Consider the following 25,606-nt stretch of genomic DNA (forward strand, 5'->3'; position numbering starts at 1 on the left):
CCCTCCCAGGACCCCATCCCATATCCATCCCCCCCCGTCCCCTGACTGCCCCAACCCCTATCCACATCCCCTCCCCCTGACAGGCTCCCCGGGACTCCCACGCCTATCCAACTGCCTCTGTTCCCTGTCGCTTTCTGCCCCGACCCCTATTCACCCCCCTGCCCCCTGACAGGCCCCCTGGACTCTCATACCTATCCAACTGCGACTGTTCCTTGTCCTCTGACTGCCTCCCGGGAGCCCCTGCCCCTTATCCAGCCCCCCACTCCCATCCCCTTACCATGCTCGTCAGAGCACCAGGACTGGTAGCCGTAAGTAGTACACTGTAAGTAGAACATTCCTACAGGGAGCAATCTAATACACTAGGAAATTGCTCCCCATAGGAGTGTGCTACTAATGGTGTACTACTTGCGGCTGCCACTCCTGGTACTCCGTAAGTAGCATATTCCTATGGGGAGTAATTTAATACACTACACCCGGTGGCTCTTGCAGCCCTGCTGCCCACAGTGCTGGTGGCATGGTGAGCTGAGGCTGCAGGGGACGGAGGCTAACCTCCCCGGCTGGGAGCTCAAGGGCTGGGCAGGACAGTCCCCCAGGCCGGATGTGGCCTGCAGGCCGTAGTTTGCCCACTTCTGCTTTAGAGTTACATGAATATGCTATAATCTCATCTTTTATTAAAAAAAATAAAAAAATCTAGCCTTCATGGTTGTGGAGATAAGCTTGAAAGCACAACCCCCTAAAAGTGCGAAAGCGAGAAGGAAAACAAAAAAAAACCCTCTACATGTCTTATTTTTAAAGCCAATCATGATTTGGGGGTCATCATAGAATCATAGAAGATTACAGTTGGAAGAGACCCAGGAGGTCATCTAGTCCAACCCCCTGCTCAAAGCAAGACCAACCCCAACTAAATTATCCCAGCCAGGGCTTTGTCAAGCCAGGCCTTAAAAACCTCTAAGGATGGAGATTCCACCACCTCCCTTGATAACTCATTCCAGTGCTTCACTACCCTCTTAGTGAAATAGTGTTTCCTAATATCCAACCTAGACCTCCCACAAATCATGACCTATGATTTGAATACTTGGATTTTGCATCACTGAAGTGCAGAGCTAGAGGGTACCTCTTCTGGGTTGCCTCTGTGACTAGGCTTCCAAACAGGCAGCTTCAGCAGTGCTGAAGTGCTCCACTATGTGAAACTTGAAGTTTTCAAACCATCATTCTGTGAAGAAAATTTAGACAGAAATTTAATAGCACACTGCCATTATGTTGCCTAGGAATATCTTGAAAACCCAGGTTAATTTTGTACTTAGTGTTGTAAGTCCTGAATGAACCAAAATCTCTTTTAAGAGGACAAACAAAACCAAACACTTCTGTACCACTACTCAAATCCAGTAGTCCAATCAAAAGGTGGGAGAAGGGGACTTGAATGTAAGATTCATAATGGATGTCTAGTTGCATCCATAAGTATGGAGTTGCTACTGATGCTGCCATGATAATTTGCAAATAAAATGAGAGCACTGGACATGCTTGAAAGTGAAGTAAACTGGAGTCTGAAAGAGATAATTAGGAAGTATATAGGCAGGCCTAAACTTTGATCAACCTGTTCATTCCTTGATACAAAACACATGCAGGAACATAGTTTGGGCTTGCATGATGTTAAACCTCTCTTCCTGCTGCATCTTTTTGCTCTTTGCATGCATTCTTAGACGTAATCTTTGGTTTATTCCATGACTTTTGTGCAATGTATTTTTTTATTCTGCTTGTTTGAAATTTTTAATAAGAATTTTTTAATGATGGAAGCTTATCCTTTGCACTAAAAGCAAACATAAATTAATTTTTTTAATCCTCTGAAGATTCCCAAGGGATTTCGTTCTATTTAGGTGATTTTATCCTTAAAAATGTTCACATTTAAAATAAACAGTAAAGACATAGAATGATTGCTCTACTTAATATTTAAAATTAAATGTAATGGGACTTGTCTTTGAAAAGAAATAGGGGCTTTGACAGTACAGAAATATACCCTGGATGCTCTTAACAAATAATTTGAAATAGCCTTTTATGATTTAAAATGAAAAGTATTGGACTGGATTGTCCATTGCCCAGCACTTTGGGTAGTAGTCATTCATACTGATAGAAAGGATATGGAAAAGGCTAGTAAAACAGAATGGTAATGATTTACACTGACTTTGCATTGGTGTAAATAAATGCACAAAAGAAGTGATGGGTTGTTTATCCTGTATCAAGATACTTGGGCTGTCTGAACTGTTAGTGGTTCTCTTTGTGCAATGATTTATCCTTGTAAAATCTCTAGTGATCTTAAGTGTAGCAAAATGTGGTAGCTGCAGCTAAGGTAGCTCTTGATTGAGAGTCTTAAGATTTAATGGAACTAAGATTTGATTATAGAACCATAGAATCATAGAATATCAGGGTTGGAAGGGACCTCAGGAAGTCATCTAGTCCAACCCCCTGCTCAAAGCAGGACCAGTCCCCAGCTAAATCATCCCAGCCAGGGCTTTGTCAAGCCTGACCTTAAAAACCTCTAAGGAAGGAGATTCCACCACCTCCCTAGGTAATCCATTCCAGTGCTTCACCACCCTCCCAGTGAAAAAGTTTTTCCCAATATCCAACCTAGACCTCCCCCACTGCAACGTGAAACCATTACTCCTTGTTCTGTCATCTACCACCACTGAGAATAGCCGAGCTCCATCCCCTTTGAAACCCCCTTTCAGGTAGTTGAAAGCAACTATCAAATCCCCCCTCATTCTTCTCTTCTGGAGACTAAACAATCCCAGTTCCATCTGCCTCTCCTCATAAGTCATGTGCTCCAGCCCCCTAATAATTTTTGTTGCCCTCCGCTGGACTCTTTCCAATTTTTCCACATCCTTCTTGTAGTGTGGGACCCAAAACTTGACACAGTACTCCAGATGAGGCCTCACCAATGTTGAATAGAGAGGAATGATCCAGATGATTTTTTTTGTATCAGTGTTCATTTCTGTTGCACAATATGCAGTCTGTACTGCCTTCAGGTGTGTAATGAACTTAGAAGTAGCCTATGTTGTTGAATTTCACAGTACTCAGAGATGATCAGGGATCAGTTCTGGGTCCGGTTCTGTTCAATATATTCATCAGTGATTTAGCTAATGGCATAGAGAGTACACTTATAAAGTTTGCAGCCGATATCAAGCTGGGAGGGGTTGCAAGTGCTTTCGAAGATAGGATTATAATTCAAAATGGTTTGGGCAAACTGGAGAAATGGTCTGAAGTAAATAGGATGAAATTCAGTAAAAACAAATGCAAAGTACTCCACTTAGGAAGGAACAATCAGTTGCACACATACAAAATGGGAAATGGCTGCCTAGGAAGGAGTACTGCGGAAAGGGATCTGGTCATCATAGTGGCCCACAAGCTAAACAGGAGTCAACAGTGTAACACTGTTGCAAAAAAAGCAAACATCATTCTGGGATGTATTAGCAGGAGTGTTGTAAGTAAGACATGAGAAGTAATTCTTCTGCTCTACTCTGCGCTGATTAGGCCTCAGCTGGAGTATTGTGTCCAGTTCTGGGCACCATATTGCAGGAAGGATGTGGACAAACTGGAGAGAGTTTAGAGAAGAGCGACAAAAATGATTAAAGGTCTGGAAAACATGACCTCTGAGGGAAGATTGAAAAAACTGGGTTTGTTTGTCTAGAAAAGAGAAGATTGAGTGGGGACATAACAGTTTTCAAGTACATAAAAGGTAGTTAGAAGGAGGAGGGAGGATTTTTTTTCCCCTTAACCTCTGAGGATAGGACAAGAAGCAATGGGCTTAAATTGCAGCAAGGGAGGTTTAGGTTGGACATTAGGAAAAAACTTCCTACCTATCAGGGTGGTTAAGGACTGGAATAATTTGCCTAGGGAGGTTGTGGAATCTCCATCATTGGAGATTTTTAAGAGCAGGTTAGACAAATAGGTGTTGGAGTGGTCTAGATAATACTTAGTCGTGCCATGAGTGCAGGGGACTGGACTAGATGACCTCTCACGGTCTCAGCCCTATGATTCTGTGTAGGGAATGAATACTTTGGAAACAATTTCATGTTGGATAGTGCTGTTAACTTCACCATAATCACAAATGATGTTTTGTGTTACATATGTAATTAAGAATATGGACACTGATGTGATTTCATAAACCAATACACCTCTACCCCAATATAACACGAATCTGGATATAACGCGGTAAAGCAGCGCTCTGGGGGGGCAGGGCTGCGCGCTACAGTGGATCAAAGCAAGTTTGATATAACGTGGTTTCACCTATAACGCAGTAAGATTTTTTGGCTCCCAAGGACAGCATTATATCGGGGTAGAGATGTATTTTGCTGTTTACACTTTTTCACACACTATATATTTAAAATAAATAAAAAAGGTATTAAACTGGGGAGAGAAGTTTAAGAGACCTAAGCCTTCCTTTTACATGTCTATAAATCTTTTTGAACAAAAAGAATGTCAGTGGAATAGCTACTACTTTTCATTTCAATTGATCTGAAAACCCAGTCATGATCAACAGAATTTTGTCAAATGTCTCTATTGTTCAGGATCTTCCTAAATATATACTGGGAGTGTAAACTATATGGGAATGGACTGTGTCTTTCTTTTTATTTTGTACGACAGTGAGCAGGCTGCATAGGGAGAGCCATCTATGTGCATTCAATATTCATTCTTGCATAAATGTTTAGTTTTATTCCTTGGAAAATTGTAGTTTAAGTACTACAAGTCTCATAATTTAGCAGGATGAAAGCAAAACCAACCCAGAAGCAGTAAGGTATTTTTAGAGTGGCAACATTAAATGCAAGAGAGAGCTCAGGACAATCTGAATATAAAAAAGATTTGCTGGAGTATTGTGTCCATCAAAAATCATAAAGTTTAGAAAACCTAATCTGTGAGGAAAGGTTAAAAAATCTGTGCATATTTAGTCTTGAGAATAGAAGACTGAAAGGGGACTTGGTAAACAAATATGTGAAGGGCTATTGTAAAGAGAATTGTAATCAATTGTTTTTTATGCCAACTGAAGGTAGGAAAAGTAGTAAGGAGTTTAACCTGTAGCAGGGGAGAGCTTAGGTTAGATATTAGGAAAAACTTTCTAACTATAAAGATAGCTAAGTACTGCAATAGACTTCCAAGGGAGGTTGTGGCATCCCTTCCATTGGGAGTTTTTAAGACAAACACTTATAAGGAATTATGTACATATAATTGCCTCAGCATAGAAGGCTGGACTAGATGACCTCTTGTCATCCCTTCCTTCCACACACTTCTAAGATTCTGAAATCTAGATCAGTAGTATAAATATTGGTTGCCTGAAAAATTAACCATACAAATCTTTGAAGTATGATTGTTGCTGAAACGTTATTAAAAGAATCTGGGTGAATCAACTGGCCTAACTTCCTTTCATTTGAAAGAAAAGAAATGTTATATTCTGTATCGCGCTCTTTGCATGACAGGAGATTGAGGGTTGAAGGGAAGAAAGTCAATGTGAATCTTGCTTACTGCAGCTCTGCTTATTATATAGTTTGTCAGTACTCCAAAGGACTTTAGAACTGAACAGCAGTACAGCGGAAGATTGACTTTTACTATCATTATCTTCTTGCATAAAATTGATTAAATTGAGCAGTAACCTTTGTATTTAAATATCTAAATGCATCATTACCGCTTTAGATTGAATTGTTCATGAAATCATAATTAATTGTTGAACATAAATATTAAAATTAATAAAATAGTGGTTCATCAATTTTCCTTCTTTCACAAGTGGTTTGTGGTATCAAGAATGCTGAGAACCACTGTTTCAGATGAAAAATTTCAAACTTCGTTACCTAGAGTTAGGTATCTAAATCTATATTTTGGTGCCTAAATAAGAGGTCCTTTTCAGAATTAGTGAGCATTCTAAACTCCCATTGTTATCAATAGGAGTGGAGTGCTCACTATCACTGAAAACTAAGCAGTTTCTTTAGATGCTTAATTTCTGGCACCCAAGATTGAAAACTTTGGCTTTACCTGTACCCATTATACTGGCAGTGGGATATACAGGTTTCTTGTTTATAACTGATTGCTCTCTTGTGTGTGTTTTTTGTCTTTTTTTTAAAAAAAGGTTTTGGAGTCAAGTGAAGAATCAGGCCATCTTATTCTCACCATTGTTGTATCTGGACATTTCTTCATTTCCCAAAGACGGGCAGTACAGGTAGGTTTTCAGTTTCATGTACTTAAACATATTTCTCAACTCAAGTTAGTAATCAGTCTTGATTCTTTTGTCCTTCCTCAATTTAATGAGGTCTGTTACTGAAAGAAAGCAGTACCAATTTTACTTAGCACATTCAAATTCACATGGTGGAAAAAGTTCTCTAAACTTATCTATATAATAGTTAAAGTGCACTTTTCTTTCCCTATTGAATAATAGTGTTTTTCTTGTGTGACTGACAACTAAATTTAAAAAGTGTGGTGAAACTGTCCCACTGGTGTCAAAGAATGTCATTTTCAGCAATATGCGGATACTTTCACATGTATATTTACCTATTTGAGTAGATCAGGTAAAAATGTAATTGAAAAATAGTTACATAAAATACATCCTTAATGTGACAGATTAACAGAGATGAGAAATTGTTAGTTGATTGTGCTGTAGCCTAGGTTACAACACAGCCAGCTTGTATGATTTTAATGAAGTCACAATGACATCAGAGAAGCTAACATCAGAGTCTCAGCCAGAACAAATTGATTCTGTGCCAGGACGAGCTTGCAGAACTCCTGATAGGTAGCTTTAGGCATGACTGACTGGGTCTGTGCTGGGAACTAGGATCAGGCATGCTCAGTGTATGCAAGAAACTGACCAAATCATGCTCTAGATTGTGCAGCAACATAGAGTAGAAACACTGCCTGGTGAATTTTTGCCATAGAAATCCTGTGGTCCAAGGCATTGCTGGGTGAGATGCTCTTCTAGAAAGGAACTACGTGTTCACCTAACATCTGCCATGCCCTTGATGCTTAAATTTGGCTTGTACAGTTTTGCTTTAGTTTTATACTTCTTGTCCTCCCCTTTAAAGAGTTACACAGCTCTGACCCACCTATGTACTACTAATATGTACTAATTCTGCTTCCCTTAGTTTATTGTTCATTGCTTTCTCTCACACTGCTCCTTAGAACTTGAACGATCTACATCTCTTCCCTAAAAGTTTCCCCTTTCCAGTGTCTTTACAACAATGACCACACTTCTGCACCAACCTTATAAAATCTAAATTAACATTTACACAATGAGTATCATGCTAAAACAATCTAATATTGTTTTATTAACCTCCCTCTTGATGCATTCTCTCTCTGTGTCGTGTAATATCTACTCTATACTGTAAGCAAATATTAAAATGATAAAACAGCTGCACTTAAAAAAAAAACTACCGTGGATTAAATATGGTTGATCTGGAAATACCTCTATGGTTTGTCATCAAGATATGTTCCAGTTCTTGCACAAACTATTTTGGATGTTGCACAGTTTATTTAGACTGAAATGACATTTTTGTTTGCAGTATCATCTTTCTGGAGAACATCAACTGGTACCATTACACATAGTTTTCTGTTTTGTCTGATTTTCCTGAATTAAATGCCTTAGAAAACAGCCTTTATTTAGATTCTAGAACCTTTTTGAAAAATCATATTTTTTGTCTAAGGAGGACCTTAAGGAATCACAGAACATAGGATTATAGGAGTTACAGGATAGATTTGATTTTAAATCAAATTGATTTAAATCACGAGTCAGGAAGACTCGATTTAATCATGAATTTCTACATAGAAGTGCATTCTTGTTGGTTGTTATAACCTTAATACATATTCTTCACAACTCAAAGAGAGATGTAGGTTTCATTTTTAGAAGGTACACACTATACATTTTTAAAGTGATTTCTTTTGGAAACTTTTCAGATTAGTTTTACATCTATATCAGAAAATGAATGATTATTTGGTTATTTCATTTTCCAAAGGTAATTGAAGCAGAAATTAATTACGTCATTGGGAGGTTGTGACATTATTGACATGAACTGTGACGATATAGACCATTGTTGCAACCAAGATGCTGTAGTGGCACCAAATCTTGTACAAAGGAGGTCAAGTAAGGTGTCTAAGACAAAGTTGTGATTTGCTGGTTATGATTATACTATCTGTATGCATGTATCATTTTTGTATTTAAAGTTGTAAGTATTGGCTTTATACTGTCTGTATTTCAAACTTGTGCTATGCTTCTGGGTGACACCCCAGACAATTTGGCATCAGCACTGCCTAGCCTGCTTGATGGCCCATTAAGGACCATCAGCTATACAACTGATACATTGAGAGAAGGCAGATACACCTTGTGACTCAGCAAGGCATGCAGGAACATGCTTATGGACAGAACTCTTAAGGTTTTTCCATGCCATGTGCTGGATAGCTTGTCTTTGGAACAAAGAAAGCAGAGGCCACATGGCAAGAGACTGTAAAAGGTTGCTGAATCTCCTCCATCTTGTCTTCAGTCCCACTTCTTACTTCTGGAGGAATCTTGCTGCAAACTGAAGCTCTGAACAAAGGACTGAATGACCCATCCCAGCTGTGGATGTACTCTAGAGACTTAATTTGAACCTGCAGTTTATTCCATCACTGCTACAAGCCTGAACCAAGAACTTTGCCATTCCTGTACATAATTGATTCCATTTAACCAATTCTAGCTCTCATCTATATATTTTTTCTTTTTATGAATAAACCTTTATATTCTAAAGGATTGGCAACAGCGTGATTTGTTGGTAAGATCTGACTTGTATATTGACTTGAGTCTGGGACTTGGTCCTTTGGGATCGGGAGAACCTTTTTTCTTTTACTGGGGTATTAGTTTTCATAACCAGTTGTCCTCATAGCGGGTGGCAGTGATACTGGGAAACTGGAGTGTCTAAGGGAATTGCCTGAATAATTTATGGTTAGCCAATGGGGTGAGACTGAAGTCCTCCGTGTTTGGCTGGTTTGGTATGCCCAGAGGCAGCATCATTACGGTGGCATAGTTGGCAGGATCCACAGAACCAGGTCAGTTAAGCTTTGGATCAGAACGCCATGCTATCCAAATTGGAATTTCGGTATTGAGAGTTTTGTTGGTTAAAGGTCAGTAACCATGAGCCAGAAAGCATCAGCAGAAGCAGTGAGACTGCAATCCCTGAGAGGCAGCCTGCAATTTGAACATAATAAAAAACTGGCAGAAATTTGAATGAGAGAGAAGCAAGCCTTGGCCCAGCTGGAGAAAGAAGCTAAGGAAAGGAATACTGAATTGGAAGAAGAAGCTGCTAAACGAGAGGAAAGGGCTCATAAATGGCAAATGGAACGACTGGCTGCTGAGAAGAGGATTGCCAGACTTAGGCTCCAAGTCAAAAAAGCAATTGAAGAACAGCAGAAACTGTATTCTCTTGGAAGTCCAGTTTATAACAATGTTGGTATGCTATATTACTCTGAGCAGGTTTATGTATTTATCCTAGGGGGAGGGGGACACTAACCTGTGAAAGGTGGCAAATAATTGTTTGTCTGTGAGGGAAGTTTCTGAATGTCTGTCTGATGTCTCAGAAGTGAATTTGGAATTAGATCAAGCACAGAAAGAACTCATTGGTCAGGAAAATGTTTCTCAGGAGCAGATTAAAATGGATGGTCAGGTTAAAGCCCTAGCTAAGGAAGAAAAGGGTAGATTTTTGAAGGGAGAGAAGGACAAAGAAAGTTTGGATGAGCCTAGGCAACTTTATGAGCTGATGGCTTTGTCTAATCAGAAGTTTGGGAAGGCAAGAATAGTGGAAGATGAGTGTCACTATGCCTTACCTGTTACCAGGGCTGGATTAACTTTTTGTGAGCCCGGCTCCAAACATATTTGTGGGCCTCCCTGGGGAATGATGGGAAAAGGGGCTGGGGGCAAAAGCACAGTGGGGCGGGAGCTAGGGTTGGTTTCTGGACCAAGGGAGGTGCCAGGGGTAAACTGCAAGCGCAGCAGGGTTGGGGAGGGGGATAAACAGGTTTCCCCCCCGCGCCTGCCCACATAGAGTGGGTACCTACCTTCTCCCTGGTTCTAGCCCATTCTCTTCATCTCTCTCTGCACTGAGCTGCCCCTCCTCCAGTGTGACAAAGTGGGAATGTTCTTAATGTTTTCTCTGAATACTGTGTGGGTGCCTCAGTTTTCCCTATGCATTTCTTAAGTATCTAGGTAGTGGGATAAGGGTGTGTGATTGTTGCAGAGCCCTAGATGGCAGATGTGATGCTGTCTGCACAGAGAATGGCTGACAACCTGTCTCCTGGCAACTGATAGCCTGGGCCCCTCCCCTGCAAGGTACCAACTGAAGGTGTTGGAGAACAAAGACATCCAGCAGCAGCAGGACAGGTTCTCTTCCAGCTCTCTGGGGTGGGTGTTGGGAGTGCGAGGAGCGGAGGATAATGTGGTTACTCCTATAGTTTCCAGTCAGCACTGCTAACTGGACTCCCAGGTCCCACTTTCTACTGGAGTCTCCAGTCTAAAACTGGATACCTGGCAACAGGGGTGCCAGAAAAGCCTGAGGAGGGGAGGGGCAAACAATCATTTTTAAAAGTGAGAGGGCTAAGCCTTAAGCGGTGGGAAGCAAGGGGTGGGTGCGGGGGTGAAAGTAACTTAAAGGACTTACCGGTATGCTGGAGTCCTGAGCAGGGCTGTGGCCTCAACAGGAAGAGGCATGGCCTTTCAAGATTTAAAAGCCTTGGGGCTCCGGCTGTGGCTGGGAGCCCCAGGGCCTTTAAATCACCCCGAAGCTACCAGGGGCAAATTAAAGGGCCCAAGACTCCGGCCGCCACAGAACTCTGGGCCCTTTAAATCACCACAGGAGCCTGCCACCGCTACCCTGGGGTGGCAGGGCTCGGGCGGGGTTTAAAAGGCCTGGGGCTCCTGCCACTGTGGGGAGCCCCAGGCCCTTTAAATCCCTGCTGGAGCCTGGCTGCTGGGGCCCCGGGGCTCCAGCAGTTGGGCTCAGTCAGAGATTTAAAGAGCCTGGTGCTCTTGCCACTGCAGGGAGCCCCGGGCCCTTTAAAGTGCTGCTGGAGCCCTGCCACTGCTGGGGTAGCACCGCTGAAGCTCCGGCAGCGGGGCTTGGGTGGCGCTCTAAAGGGCCTGGGGCTCCCCACAGGGGCTGGAGTTCCAGGCCCTTTAAATCACTGTCACAGAAGTACCGTCTCGGTTTGCTTTCACCTCTTGGTGGGTGGTTGGTGGGGGGAGAGGAGCTAATGGGCAGGGCCATGTCTGCTGTACTGCCAAGGTAGGTTGGCGACTGTGGGGATCAGCTGACACAGTATCCCCAGTCCAGGTGATGTGACAGCCAGTGGTGGATTTAGAGTTAGTGGGGGTCCCCTGGTCCTGTGCTCAGCTTCATTTTTTGGGGCCCCTCTTTGGGACCCAGCCAAGAAAAAAAGCATTCTCTCTCATCTCCCCCACCCCTACTTTTCATTCTTTTTTTTCTTCATCTTCTTCCTATAAGTAATAGCAAGTAAATGGAAATAAAGTGAGGTACCTTGATTGTTCTTGTAGTCTAACTTATTTTTCAGCAGACTACTTGAAAATCGAGGAGGGTCTCGATGGACCACTTAATGATCTTTCTAAATATTGTTAAAAAAAAGTTGGGGTGCAGGGTCTGGGCAGGAGCTAGGGTGAGGGACGGGGCTCAGGGTTGAGGCAGGAGGTTGGGGTGTGGCGCGCTTACCGGGGGCAGCTTCTCTTTGGTGTGAGGGGTGCAGGTGGGAATGGGTGTGTGTGCAGGAATTCCTGTTTGATGCTCAGGATTGGGGTGGGGATGTGGGGGGGGTTCATGAGTCACAGCATGGGGTGTGGGAGGGGGCTGTGTATGTGTGTGGAGTGCAGGAGTCAGGGCATGGGACTGGGGAGGTGTGAGGGGGTGCGGGGGTCAGGGCAGGGGGCTGGGGGCGTGTGAGGGGTGCAGGGGATTTGTGTCTGCTGGGGAGAATGGCACTGTAACTAGGTTGCTTCCAGTTAGTGTCATGGCAAAGTCCCAGAGACCAAACAATTCTGGTGCTTATATTTTTTTTGCCTGTTGTTAATGTGTTGCTGGGAAAGGGTGTAGCAGCTCTGTCTAATCAAGTTGATACCCTTGCCATGGAACAAGGAGATCCTAAAGGTAATTTGATTGTATTACCCACTGATAGTGTGGAAATTTGCAACAAGGTGGAAATAATTCCTAAACTTGTGTATGTTGAGTCTGACAACTTGCATGTCACCAGTGACTGTGAGGAAAGTTGCAGAGGGAAAGAGAGTACCTTTAACCTTTTATCTAGTAAGTCTATGAGTTTGACTGAAAAGGGATTGTGTAGAAATCTGCCTGATGAGCCAAAGGTAATCCTGGATGTAAGCGAGACCCAGAAAAAATCTATTGTTGCTCAGGAAAGTGTTCCTTTAGAGCAAGCCCTAGATGAAGAGCGTAAGGGCAGAATTTCTGTGACGGGTGAATTGTTGCTTAGAGAAGCTCCTAGGGAAAGGAATCCTCATGGTAGTCTTTGCAAGCAGTTTACTGCAACTGAAGGGTGTGGAAGTGATTTAATCAAAGAAATTTCAGTTTCTAACAACCAGAAGTTTTCTGTTGTGTATGGATCCACTGACTTTCCTAAGCTACGTAAGGTGTGGATAGCTTTAAGAAGGGCTCAGATGATGTAAAAGCTATTAAGAAAGTTGAACAGCCATATAACCAAGTGGTTGTGCTTAACCAGTTTATTGTGGAGACAAGGTTGTTGAGAGAGGAATGTCTCCATTAAGATTCTTTAAGTAAGCAGTCTGTGCTTCAGGGTCTAAGAACAGATCTGGTTACTGAGTGTTTCAGAGCAGAACAGTTTTATGGCTGAATGCTTAAGAATGCAGGGGAAAGCAAGCAAACTCTCACCCTTAAGTACTTTGAATTGGTTTAGTATTGCTTTCAAACACAATCCAGTCTCTAAGTTGCTGGTGGTGGTAAATTCACAAACAAGCAGGGAAAAGAGCGTCTGTGTAGATGTTCAAAGCACAGAGGTATTGCTTGTATGACTTATGGTTAGACAGTAGGGTGAAACCAAAGTCCTCTCTGTTTGGCTGGTTTGGTGTGCCTTAGAGGTGGAGAACCGCCAGCCTGGGTCTGTGACTGCCGTGCTCTAAGCAATTTGTCCTGAATTGATACTCTCAGTTGTTTCCCGTCAGAAGCAGCATCGTTACAGAGGTGAACTATCTCCAATTCAACAGGTTAATCATTAATATTTGGAGGATTTTCTTGCTATGCTGTATTAATAAACAGATATTTAAATTGTTTTATTTAACTAAAACAATGTTATGTATTCTGGATGTTTTTCTTCAACGACAAACATAATATTTTAACAAAAAAAGCATACGATTTTTGAATTTAGTTAAACATTCAATATTTTTAAAATCAGGTTTGTTTTTGTTAAAATTGTTTTTAACTAAAATAGTTAAATTAAATATTTTTTTAAAAAACAAAAATTAAATCAACTATGTCAGCCAGGTCAATATAAGAAACTTAAAATATTGGCTTCTGCAGCTAACTCAGTCGTCTTCACCTTCATTTTCCTATTTGTTCATAATCTGGAAAAGAAAAACAAGCTTTCCTGTTTTTTCAGGTCCCAAATGATTTCTCAATTTGGAATGAATTAGTCCAAAGGAAGAAACTATTCTTTCTACACCGGCAGAAGAAGCTATTGCTTGCTGTTAAAAGTGAGATTATTCAACAGTCTTTGAATCCAAGTGCTTAAGTGACTTCCACCAGTTCATCGGTTTGACTTTCTTTAAAACATCATCAGCAAACATATATTTCTTGAATGGTTCACCATTAGCTCTGAAGTTTATTATAGTTGGAATTATGGAGGGATGATTGCTGGATGCCCATGTCATAGCCAAATCCTCTTCTTCAGCAGTTAAGGTTTGACCCTGGTACCAAGTATTGAGAATATTTGCAAGAAAATAAGCTGCAGATAGTGCTTGTCCCATTTGTTTTTTTAATGCTTGTAATTTAACTCTGTCATTGCATATTTCTCTTTTTAAGATCTCACTCAGTTCCTTCCAAATTTCAACAGCGTCAGCAAAAAAACAGCTATTTCCTTGCATTTTGTTCAAGACTACAGAAATAGGCTTCAGGGTACTCAGCAGGTATTCAACATTTCTCTTAAACCCAATGTTGAGAACCTTGGCTGTGACAGTGCCATCTATTTTTTCACAATTTTGTTCAGAAACTGTCATTCGGTTAGGCCAGTTCTTGATATAGTGCTCAAAACAGTCCACTACTGAGTTCCATCACACGTCTTGTGAGAGAGTTTATAGATTCATAGATTCTAGGGTCAGAAGGGACCAATGTGATCATCTAGTCCGACCCCCTGCACAAAGCAGGCCACAGAACCCTACCCATCTACTTCTATAACAAACCCCTAACCTATGCCTGAGTTACTGAAGTCTTCAAATTGTGGTTTGAAGACCTAAAGCTGCAGAGAATCCACCAGCAAGTGACCCATGCCCCACACTGCAGGGGAAGGCGAAAAACCTCCAGGGCCTCTGCCAATTTGCCCTGGAGGAAAATTCCCTTCTGACCCCAAATATGGCAATCAGCTAAACCCTGAGCATGTGGGCAAGACTCATCAGCCAGCACTCAGAAAAGAATTCTCTGCAGTAACTCAGATCCCATCCCATATAACATCCCATCACCAACCACTGGGCATACTTATCTGCTGATAATCAAAGATCAATTGCCAGAATTAGGCTCTCCCATCATACTATCCCTTCCATAAATTTATCAAGCTTAATCTTAAAGCCAGATATGTCCTTTGCCCCCACTACTCCCATTGGAAGGCTGTTCCAGAACTTCACTCCTCTAATGGTTAGAAACCTTCATCTAATTTCAAGTCTAAACTTCCTAGTGTCCAGTTTAAACCCATTTGTTCTTGTATCTACATTGGTACTAAGCTTAAATAATTCCTCTCCCTCCCTAATATTAATCCCTCTGATATATTTATAAAGAGCAAGCATATCCCCCCTCAGCCTTCTTTTGGCTAGACTAAACAAGCCAAGCTCTTTGAGTCTCCTTTCATATGACAGGTTTTCCATTCCTTGGATCATCCTAGTAGCCCGTCTCTGAACTTGTTCCAGTTTGAATTCATCCTTCTTAAACATGGGAGACCAGAACTGCACACAGTATTCCAGGTGGGGTCTCACTAGCGCCTTATATAACGGTACTAACACCTCCTTATTGCTGGAAATACCTCGCCTGATGCATCCTAAAACCGCATTAGCTTTTTTCACGGCCCCATATCACATTGGCGGCTCATAGTCATCCTGTGATCTACCAATACCCCAAGGTCCTTCTCCTCCTCTGTTACTTCCAACTGATGCATCCCCAATCTGTATCTAAAGTTCTTATTATTAATCCCTAAGTGCATGACCTTGCACTTTTCACTATTAAATTTCATCCTGTTACTATTACTCGAGTTTACAAGGTCGTCCAGATCTTCCTGTATGATATCCCAGTCCTTCTCCGTGTTAGCAATACCCCCCAGCTTTGTGTCATCCGCGAACTTTATTAGCACATTCCCTTTTTTTGTGCCAAGGTCAGTAATAAAAAGGTTAAATAAGATTGGTCCCAGAACCGATCCTGGAGAAACTCCACTAGTAACCTCCTTCCAGCCTGACAGTTCACCCTTCAGTACGACCTGTTGGAGTCTCCCCTTTAACCAGTTCCTTCTCCACCTTTCAATTCTCATATTGATCCCCATCTTTTCCAATTTGACTAATAATTCCGCATGTGGAACCGTGTCAAATACCTCACTGAAATCGAGGTAAATTAGGTCTACCGCATTTCCTTTGTCTAAATAGTCTGTCACCTTCTCAAAGAAGGAGATCAGGTTGGTTTGGCACGATCTACCTTTAGTAAAACTATGTTGTAATTTGTCCCAATTACCATTGACCTCAATGTCCTTAACTACTTTCTCCTTCAAAATTTTTTCCAAGACCTTACATACTACAGATCTCAAACTAACAGGCCTATAGTTACTCGGATCACTCTTTCTCCCTTTCTTAAAGATAGGAACTACATTAGTAATTCTCCAGTCGTACGGTACAACCTCTGAGTTTACTGATTCATTAAAAATTCTCGCTAACGGGCTTGCAATTTCATGCCCTAGTTCCTTTAATATTCTCGGAGGAAGATTGTCCGGGCCCTCCGATTTTGTCCCATTAAGCTGTTCAAGTATGGCTTCTACCTCAGATGTGGTAATATCCACCTCCATATCCTCATTCCCATTTGTCATCCTTCCATTACCCCTAAGCTCCCCATTAGCCTTATTAAAGACTGAGGCAAAGTACTTATTTAGATATTGGGCCGTGCCTAGGTTATCCTTAACCTCCTTTCCATCCTCAGTGTGTAGCGGTCCCACTTCTTCTTTCTTTGTTTTCTTTTTATTTATATGACTATAGAACCTTTTATATTGGTTTTAATTCCCTTTGCAAGGTTCAACTCTACTTGGCTTTTAGCCTTTCTCACTTTATCCCTACATGTTCTGACCTCACTAAGATAGCTTTCCTTGCTAATCCCACCCTTCTTCCACTCCTTGTAGGCTTTCTGCTTTTTCTTAATCACCTCTCTGAGATGCTTGCTCATCCAGCTTGGTCTACAACTCCTGCCGATGGTTTTTTTCCCTTTCTTGGGATGCAGGCTTCCGATAGTTTCTGCAGCTGCGACTTAAAGTAATTCCAGGCCTCTTCCGCATTTAGATCCACAAGTTCTTCAGTCCAATCCACTTCCCTAACTAATTTCCTTAATTCTTTAATATAGCCCTTTTGAAATAAAAAACCCTAGTCCCAGATCTATTTTTGTTTATCCTTCCATCTAGTTTGAACTGAATTAGCTCATGATCACTCGAACCAAGGTTGTCCCCTACAACCATTTCTTCTATGAGGTCCTCACTGCTCACCAAAACCAAGTCTAAAATGGCATCCCCTCTTATCGGTCATTCAACTACTTGGTGAAGGAATCCATGAGCTATCACATCCAAAAAAATCTGATCCCTACTATTCTTGCTAGCACTTGTACTCCAGTCTATATCTGGGAAGTTAAAGTCTCCCATGATCACACATTTCCCATTAGTGTTTACTTCCTTAAAAACATTAAAGAGTTAGCTTGGTTCCTTCCACTTTTTTCAGAGCAGCTGCTGCAAAGTGGTTGTTACGGAAGTATTTTGCAATTTCAACAACATTAGCCTTTATTTCTGGAACACTTGAAGTCTTTGGCTAGGAGGCTCATCAGATGAGCACTGCAATGGCATGTTATTAGCTTGGGACTCTCTTCACTCTCTTCTAAATAATTTCTTCTCATCTTGGATACATTTGCAGCATTGTCTGTGACCAGTTTTTCCACAGTTTGTTATAGCTTTTACTGCTGCTTCTTGTAAGTATTCTATGGGTGCATTTCCTGATGTATTAATTGTTTCTATAAGGAAGACATTCCCTTCTGTTGTCACACAAGCACATACAACAGGATCATTGTGGACATTGCTTCACGCATCAAGATTCAGGTTAACAATTTTATCCTATAGACCTTTTGCATACTGCTCGCTTTCTCTTTCATACACTTTATCCAGCAATTTGCCTGTGACATCTGCTCTGTTGGGTGGACTGTATCTTGATCTTAATGACTAAATCATGTTAATGAAGTGTGGGTTCTCAATCATATGGAAAGAAGGGTCTGTTGCATAAAGAAACCGGGCAATGTTTTCATCAATTACCTCTTTTTGTAATCTGTTGGTTCTTATCACAGATTTATCTATGGTTGTTTCTGGATGATGGAGACTTTTTTTTTTCTTTTAGCCATAGTATATCACCTGTAGCAATGTGACATACATGATATGACTGAAACACTATCATTGACAGATAACTCTGAAACTATAGAAACTGATGGTGATCTTGAAAGTGGATAGTCTTCAGAATCCTGTATGTTGAGAATGGACTCTCCTAAACAAAATAGGTCTATGCAATTATTTAATTATTAGTACACCGCTCATTTAGCACTACTTATTGCATTCACTGGCACTCAGTACTACTTTAAAGGTGAAATTGTAAAAGGAAGATCTGCCTATTTTAGCTATTTATTTATCATCACAACTTCATCTGAAATGATAGTACCACAGAGTAACAACTATAGTTTCTGCTCAAACATGAGAATTCAAGAATAGTCCAGAAGGAAGACAGGCAGTCCTTAAGAAAGAAGTATAAAATAAAATAGTTTACCAACCTGAAGATCCTGCATGTTCAGACACATTTTTCATCTTCAACGCAGCTTCCTCCCAAGAAGAAACACTTCTCATGATGATGTTTTATTCGGGCAGCCAGGCCTTGCATTTCTTTGTTGCACTGTTTGCATTTTGCATGCATGCCTGCCTTACCCACAGTAGAGGAACTTCATTAAAATATTCCCAAACTGGGTCTCTTATGGCCTGCTGCCATTATAGGTTTTCCCTTCTAGTGAGAGAATGGTATGGTAGATCTCAAATCAATGAAGGCTACACTCAGAAAGACCTCAAGTCTTCTGGAATATGCTGCTCAAACAGTTTCACTTTTTTTTCTACTGCCTGTCCCTCCCTTCGCACATTTATCTGCTTGTCCAGATCTATTCCACCCCCAGCAATCTTCTGTTAATTGAACTTTTTGAAACTTTTCGAGAGAGGTAAGGGATTGACTCTGTGTACACAAATTTGCAGAGGGACATTAGGGTTGAGTTCTGTTATTTCTCACCTCTATATATTATTTATTTATTTTAAAACATGTTTTGCTGTTAACAAGCATGTTATCTCTGGAGACACAAATCCAGAGTTTGAGGACTGCAAAACTTAAGCATCTCTGATGGTATCTTCTAGATTGAGCACTAAGTCCCATTCGGTAGATAGAAATATTAACCTAAATAATCTATACAGAAACCCCTGGAACCCCATAAGATTGGATCCCTAATCCATGAAGTATTGGAACTCATTTACAAAACTTTTCTTAAAGATTACATGAATATATTTTTTCATACTATAGAATTAGAATTTATAATCCCTATTCCATGATGAGATATCTTTGAGCTATAATGTATCTTAATATTAACTATCTTTACATAGGTTTTTTCCTCAAACGTTTCGTGCTTTGAAAAATAATTGTTGGTTTCTCTGGCCGGAATAAGAGAATCCTTGTGCTCTATGATAACTTCCAAAACAGTAGTTTAAAATGTTTGAGGATGCTTCAGAGTGAATTATTAAAGAACACTCCCATGCAGCTGTATAGGTAATTGGTTGCTTGCAACTTCAGTGTTTCTGTCAGATGCACAAAGAACTAATCACTTTGCCTTTTGGTGGTGTCACAGAATTGCAATACTCACTGCAGGTATGGTGCCTCCTCCTGGTCATTGGGGATTAGCTCTTGAGGCTAACACCACATCCTGTGGTCGCACGCCATCACACTCTCTGATTTGCAGTCCCTCTCCCACTCCAGGAACTGCAGTGTCCTCTTCATGACTCAGCCCTCCGGCCAGGTCAATCAGCTGAAACAGCAAGGCCTGGCAGCGTCCTCCATAAAGGTACACCTTGCTGCTATCTCGGCTTTCCACCTGAGAGCATCTGGACGCTCTGTCTTCACCAACCCTATGGTTGGTCGGTTCCTCAAGGGTCTCGAATGGCTGCATCCCCAAATCAGACAGCCTTTCCCCGCATGGGACCTTAACCTGGTCCTCTCTAGGCTAATGGGGCCCCCATTTGAACCACTGGTGACTTACTCCCTTCTCTGTTTGTTATGGAAGGTAACCTTTCTGGTCGCCATTACATCAGCAAGGAGGGTGTTTGAGTTAAAGGCCCTTACCTCAGACTACTTTATATGGTTTCCACAGGGATAAAGTGCAACTCAGACCTCACCTGGCCTTTCTTCCTAAGGTTGTGTCACACTTCCACACTAGTCAGGACATTTTCCTGCCTGTTTTTTATCCTAAGCCTCATGCCAGTAGCCGTGAGCAGAGACTACACTCCCTGGATGTTTGGCGAACCCTAGCCTTCTACATCGAGTGCACTAAGCCATTCAGACAGTCGAACCAGTTGTTCATAGAGGTGGCAGACCAGATAAAAGGACTCTTGATCTCATCTCAAAGAATAACTTCCTGGATCATGTCATGCCATCCGCACATGCTCTGAACTGGCCAAAATACCAGCCCCAGCTCTTACAGCACACTCAGACCTCATCATCAGCATTCGTAGCCCAGATCCAGATACAAGAAATCTGCAGGGCAGCAACTTGGTTCTCAGTAAATACGTTCACCTCTCATTACACCATCACCCAGCATGCCAGAGATGATGCAGCTTTTGGCAGAGTGGTGCTCCAATCAGTGATTACATAACTCCGACCCTACCGCCAGGGTAAGGCTTGGGAGTCATCTAACTGGAATCAATAAGAGCAATCACTCGAAGAAGAAAAAACGGTTACTCACCTTCTCGTAACTGTTGTTGTTCTTTGAGATGTGTTGCTCATATCCATTCCAAACCCACCCTCCTTCCCTTCTGTTCGAGTAACCAGCAAGAAGGAACTGAGGATGCACTGAGTCGGCAGGGTCATATATTGAGTGCCATAAAGGCGCCACTCCAGGGGGCTCCAAAGCTGACCCAACAGATCCTGCTAGGGGAAAAACTTTTCAATGACTGTGCACATGGCACGCACACATCTAATTGGAATGGATATGAGCAACTCATCTCGAAGAACAACAGTTATGAGAAGGTGAGTAACCATTTTTATCCAGCTCAGAACACAATTTTGTAATATATGTGAACATTATAATGCCTCCATTTAGAAATGTTGTTGGTCTTTGTGAATAAAACAAATATATATAGGGAATAAAACTAAGGCCTTGGCTACACTGGCGCTTTACAGCACTGCAACTTTCTCGCTCAGGGGTGTGAAAAAAACACCCCCCCGAGTGCTGCAAGCTGTAAAGTGCCAGGGTAAACAGCGCGGCTCCCAGCGCTGCAAGCTAATCCCCATGAGGAGGTGGAGTACCTGCAGCGCTGGGAGAGCTCTCTCCCATTGCTGGCACTGTGACCACACTCGCACTTCAAAGCGCTCCTGCAGCAGCACTTTGAAGTTTTGAGTGTAGCCAAGCCCTAATATGTATAGTTTTTGAGGAAAATATGAATGTTAAATATTGTCCTTGGATACATTAAAACAAATTTTGTGATGGAAACTGAATTTACAACTACTTTAAAGTTGAAGAGCATACCTTCTTGGCTGCTTTTTCTTGTTGGTCTGTGCTTATAGATTTTTGTTCTAGATAGGTGAATATTAGCAGTAAAGAGTTTTGAAGGCTTAATGTTTGTCTTTTTTTTTTTTCCTTCAAGCTGGATGCTTGAGAGAGAAGTGTCTTAGATTAAATATACCATACTTATCCTAAAACCAAATAGTATTTTTTATATTGATCTGTGAAAATAGATGTGATGTACAGAAATTTCAAGAAGACATTTATATGACTTTATTAACCACATCTCTTTAAGGCCTGATCCTGTGAGGTACTGAGCACCTCTGAAGGAGTGTTGCATGGGAGGGAACACTCAGCTCCTGGGAGAACTGGGTCCCCAAAGAGGATCTCTCCATCACCAATAATTTTGTACTTCTATAGAGCCTTTAATCACAGGAATTCAGAGTGCTTTAAAAGCACTAATTTTCATAATGTCTATTTTACAGAACAGTAAAATTAGATGAAATGTCTTGTCTATGGTCCTACATCATTATCTTGTTTATTTCAGTTCCTATCATACATGAATACTAAGATGTTATTCTGTCTTCAGTCTTTTAAATCAGTCAGATCCTTGGAACTATAACCCGAACATCTAGCCTGCTACAGAAGATCTTAAAGAATGAAAAAAAACAGGCAAGGAAAATTTACTTTACTGCAGGTGCTAGTCACAAGTCAGTAGTTGAAAGTGTGATTGGAGTTTCATTCTAAGCCTAATGTTCACAACTCCTAACTTTACACAAGAATGAGATTTTTCTTTGGAGCCCTCTGTGATTAATGTGAAGACAACATTTTCTAAAATGTCAACAGCACAGAAAAAATATTTTTCAAATAATATTTGAACTAAAACTTAAGAACTTAAAATAATTGTTTGTAACAGAGGTCTGTAGTATGTAAGGTCTTGGAAAAAATTTTGAAGGAGAAAGTAGTTAAGGACATTGAGGACAATGGTAATTGGGACAAATTACAACATGGTTTTACTAAAGGTAGATCGTGCCAAACCAACCTGATCTCCTTCTTTGAGAAGGTGACAGATTATTTAGACAAAGGAAATGCGGTAGACCTAATTTACCTCGATTTCAGTAAGGCATTTGACATGGTTCCACATGCGGAATTATTAGTCAAATTGGAAAAGATGGGGATCAATATGAGAATTGAAAGGTAGATAAGGAACTGGTTAAAGGGGAGACTCCAACGGGTCGTACTGAAGGGTGAACTGTCAGGCTGGAAGGAGGTTACTAGTGGAGTTCCTCATGGATCAGTTTTGGGACCAATCTTATTTAACCTTTTTATTACTGACCTTGGGACAAAAAGCGGGAATGTGCTAATAAAATTTGCGGATGACACAAAGCTGGGGGGTATTGCTAACACAGAGAAGGACCGGGATATCATACAGGAAGATCTGGACGACCTTGTAAACTGGAGTAATAGTAATAGGATGAAATTTAATAGTGAAAAGTGCAAGGTCATGCACTTAGGGATTAATAATAAGAATTTTAGATATACATTGGGGACACATCAGTTGGAAGCAACAGAGGACGAGAAGGACATTGGGGTATTGGTTGATCACAGGATGACTATGAGCCGCCAATGTGATATGGCCGTTAAAAAAGCTAATGCGGTTTTAGGATGCATCAGGCGAGGTATTTCCAGCAAGGATAAGGAGGTGTTAGTACCGTTATATAAGGCACTGGTGAGACCCCACCTGGAATACTGTGTGCAGTTCTGGTCTCCCATGTTTAAGAAGGATGAATTCAAACTGGAACAAGTTCAGAGACGGGCTACTAGGATGATCCGAGGAATGGAAAACCTGTCATATGAAAGGAGACTCAAAAGAGCTTGGCTTGTTTAGTCTAGCCAAAAGAAGGCTGAGGGGGGATATGCTTGCTCTTTATAAATATATCAGAGGGATTAATATTAGGGAGGGAGAGGAATTATTTAAGCTTAGTACCAATGTAGATATAAGAACAAATGGGTATAAACTGGACACTAGGAAGTTTAGACTTGAAATTAGACGAAGGTTTCTAACCATTAGAGGAGTGAAGTTCTGGAACAGCCTTCCAAGGGGAGTAGTGGGGGCAAAAGAAATATCTGGCTTTAAGACTAAGCTTGATAAGTTTATGGAAGGGATGGTATGATGGGATAGCCTAATTTTGGCAATTGATCTTTGATTATCAGCAGTTAAGTATGCCCAGTGGTCGGTGATGGGATGTTGGATGGGATGGGATCTGACTTACTGCAGAGAATTCTTTTCTGAGTGCTGGCTGGTGAGTCTTGCCCACATGCTCAGGGTTTAGCTGATCACCATATTTGGGGTCGGGAAGGAATTTTCCTCCAGGGCAGATTGGCAGAGGCCCTGGAGGTTTTTCGCCTTCCTCTGCAGCGTGGGGCATAGGTCACTAGCTGGAGGATTCTCTGCAGCTTGAGGTCTTCAAACCACAATTTGAAGACTTCAGTAACTTGTACATAGGTTAGGGGTTTGTTATAGAAGTGGATGGGTAGGGTTCTGTGGCCTGCTTTGTGCAGGGGGTCGGACTGGATGATCACATTGGTCCCTTCTGACCCTAGAATCTATGAGTCTCTGTCTCCAAGTGCAGCCCAACAGACCACAGCTATGCCCAAAGGGTAGGAATAAATAGTTTTCAGAATGGAGAGAGGTAAATAGTGGTCTCTCCCAGGGGTCTGTACTGGGCCCAGTTCTATTCAACATATTCATAAATGATCTGGGAAAAGAGGTAAACAGTGAGGGGGCAAAATGTGCAGGTGATACAAAACGACTCAAGATAGTTAAGTCCCAGGCAGACTGCAAAGAGCTACAAAAGGATTTCTCAGAACTGACGAACCAACAAAATGGCAGATGAAATTCAATGTCAATAAATGCAGAGTAATACACATTGGAAAACTTAATCCTAACTATACATATAAAATGATGAGGTGTAAATTAGCTGTTACCACTCAAGAAGGAGCTCCTGGAGTCATTGTGGATAGTTCTCTGAAAACATCCACTCAGTGTGCAGCAGCAGTCAAAAAAGCGAACAGAATGTTGGGAATCATTAAGAAAGGGTTCGATAATAAGACAGAAAATAAATAAATAAAATCAATACCAGTGTGCCTCTATATAAATCCATGGTATGCCCACATCTTGATTACTGTGTGCAGATGTGGTCACCCCAGCTCAAAAAAGATATATCGGAATTGGAAAAGGTTCAGAAAAGGGCAACAAAAATGATTATTGGTATGGAACGGCTGCCATATGAGGAGAGTTTAGTAAGACTAGGACTTTTCAGCTTGGAAAAGAGATGACTAAGGGGGGGTATGATAGAGGGTCTATAAAATCATGACTAGTGTGGAGAAAGTAAATAAAGAAGTGTTATTTACTCCTTCTCATAACAAGAACTAGAGGTCACCACATAAAATTAATAGGCAGCAGGTTTAAAACAAACAAAAGGAAGTATTTCTTCACACAACATACAGTCAACCTGTGGAACTCCTTGCCAGAGGATGTTGTGAAGGCCAAGACTATAACAGGATTCAAAAAAGAACTAGATAAATTCATGGAGGATAGGGCCATCAATGGCTATTAGCCAGGTTGGACAAGGATGGTGTCCCCAGCCTCTGTTTTCCAGAAGCTGGGAATGGGCGACAGGGGATGGATCACTTAATGATTACCGGTTCTGTTCATTCCCTCTGGGGCACCTGGCAATTGGCTACTGTTGGAAGAGAGGATAGTGGGCTAGGTGGAACTTTGGTCTGAACCATTATGGCCTTTCGTATGTTCTTATATTCTCTCCAGGAGGGTCTCAGCAGTTACTCCACTGGCACCTTTTTAACATAAAAAAGCACCCCTGCTGCATGTTTATTTGTTAGTATTCTAAATAACTGTTCCCACAATCTTAAAGCAAAGCTTAATGTCACAGCTTAAAGTTCTCTGTCAACCCCTTCTTCTCTGCGCTATTGGCTGGTTTGAAATAGAGTAAATGGTAGAGTCTCTGTAACTATAAGTCTTGTAAATCATGATCTGTGGACTTCAGTACCTCAGCCAGAGGCTATGCGTCTATTACAGGAGTGGATGGGTGAGATTCTGTGGCCTGTGATGTGCAGGAGGTCAGACTAGATGATCACAATGGTTCCTTCTGGCCTTAAAGTCTATGAGTCTAATAGACTCCCTGGTACTGGGCACAGGCCCTCAGTGTTCCTTCAGAAATGAAAGTCAACCAAGATGATATTCACCCATCCCAGTGTAATCACAGTCTTTTTGTAGCTTCACAGTGATTGCTTCAGTCTTCATACAAAGGTAAATTCTGATCAGATAC

The 25,606-nt window shown here is 41.5% G+C and overlaps 1 protein-coding gene across 1 annotated transcript in view; it reads left to right on the top strand.

Annotated features, from left to right (window-relative positions):
- The window catches only part of REC114 (REC114 meiotic recombination protein), a 107,332-nt gene that overhangs the window by 4,411 nt on the left and 77,315 nt on the right, over window positions 1–25,606 (top strand). The window contains exon 2 of the mRNA XM_030578288.1: window positions 6,110–6,199. Coding sequence (XP_030434148.1) covers window positions 6,110–6,199 — 90 coding nt within the window. The remainder of the gene's footprint in view (window positions 1–6,109; window positions 6,200–25,606) is intronic.

The sequence above is a fragment of the Gopherus evgoodei genome, chromosome 10 (assembly GCF_007399415.2).
Source record: "Gopherus evgoodei ecotype Sinaloan lineage chromosome 10, rGopEvg1_v1.p, whole genome shotgun sequence".
Lineage (NCBI taxonomy): Eukaryota > Metazoa > Chordata > Testudines > Testudinidae > Gopherus > Gopherus evgoodei.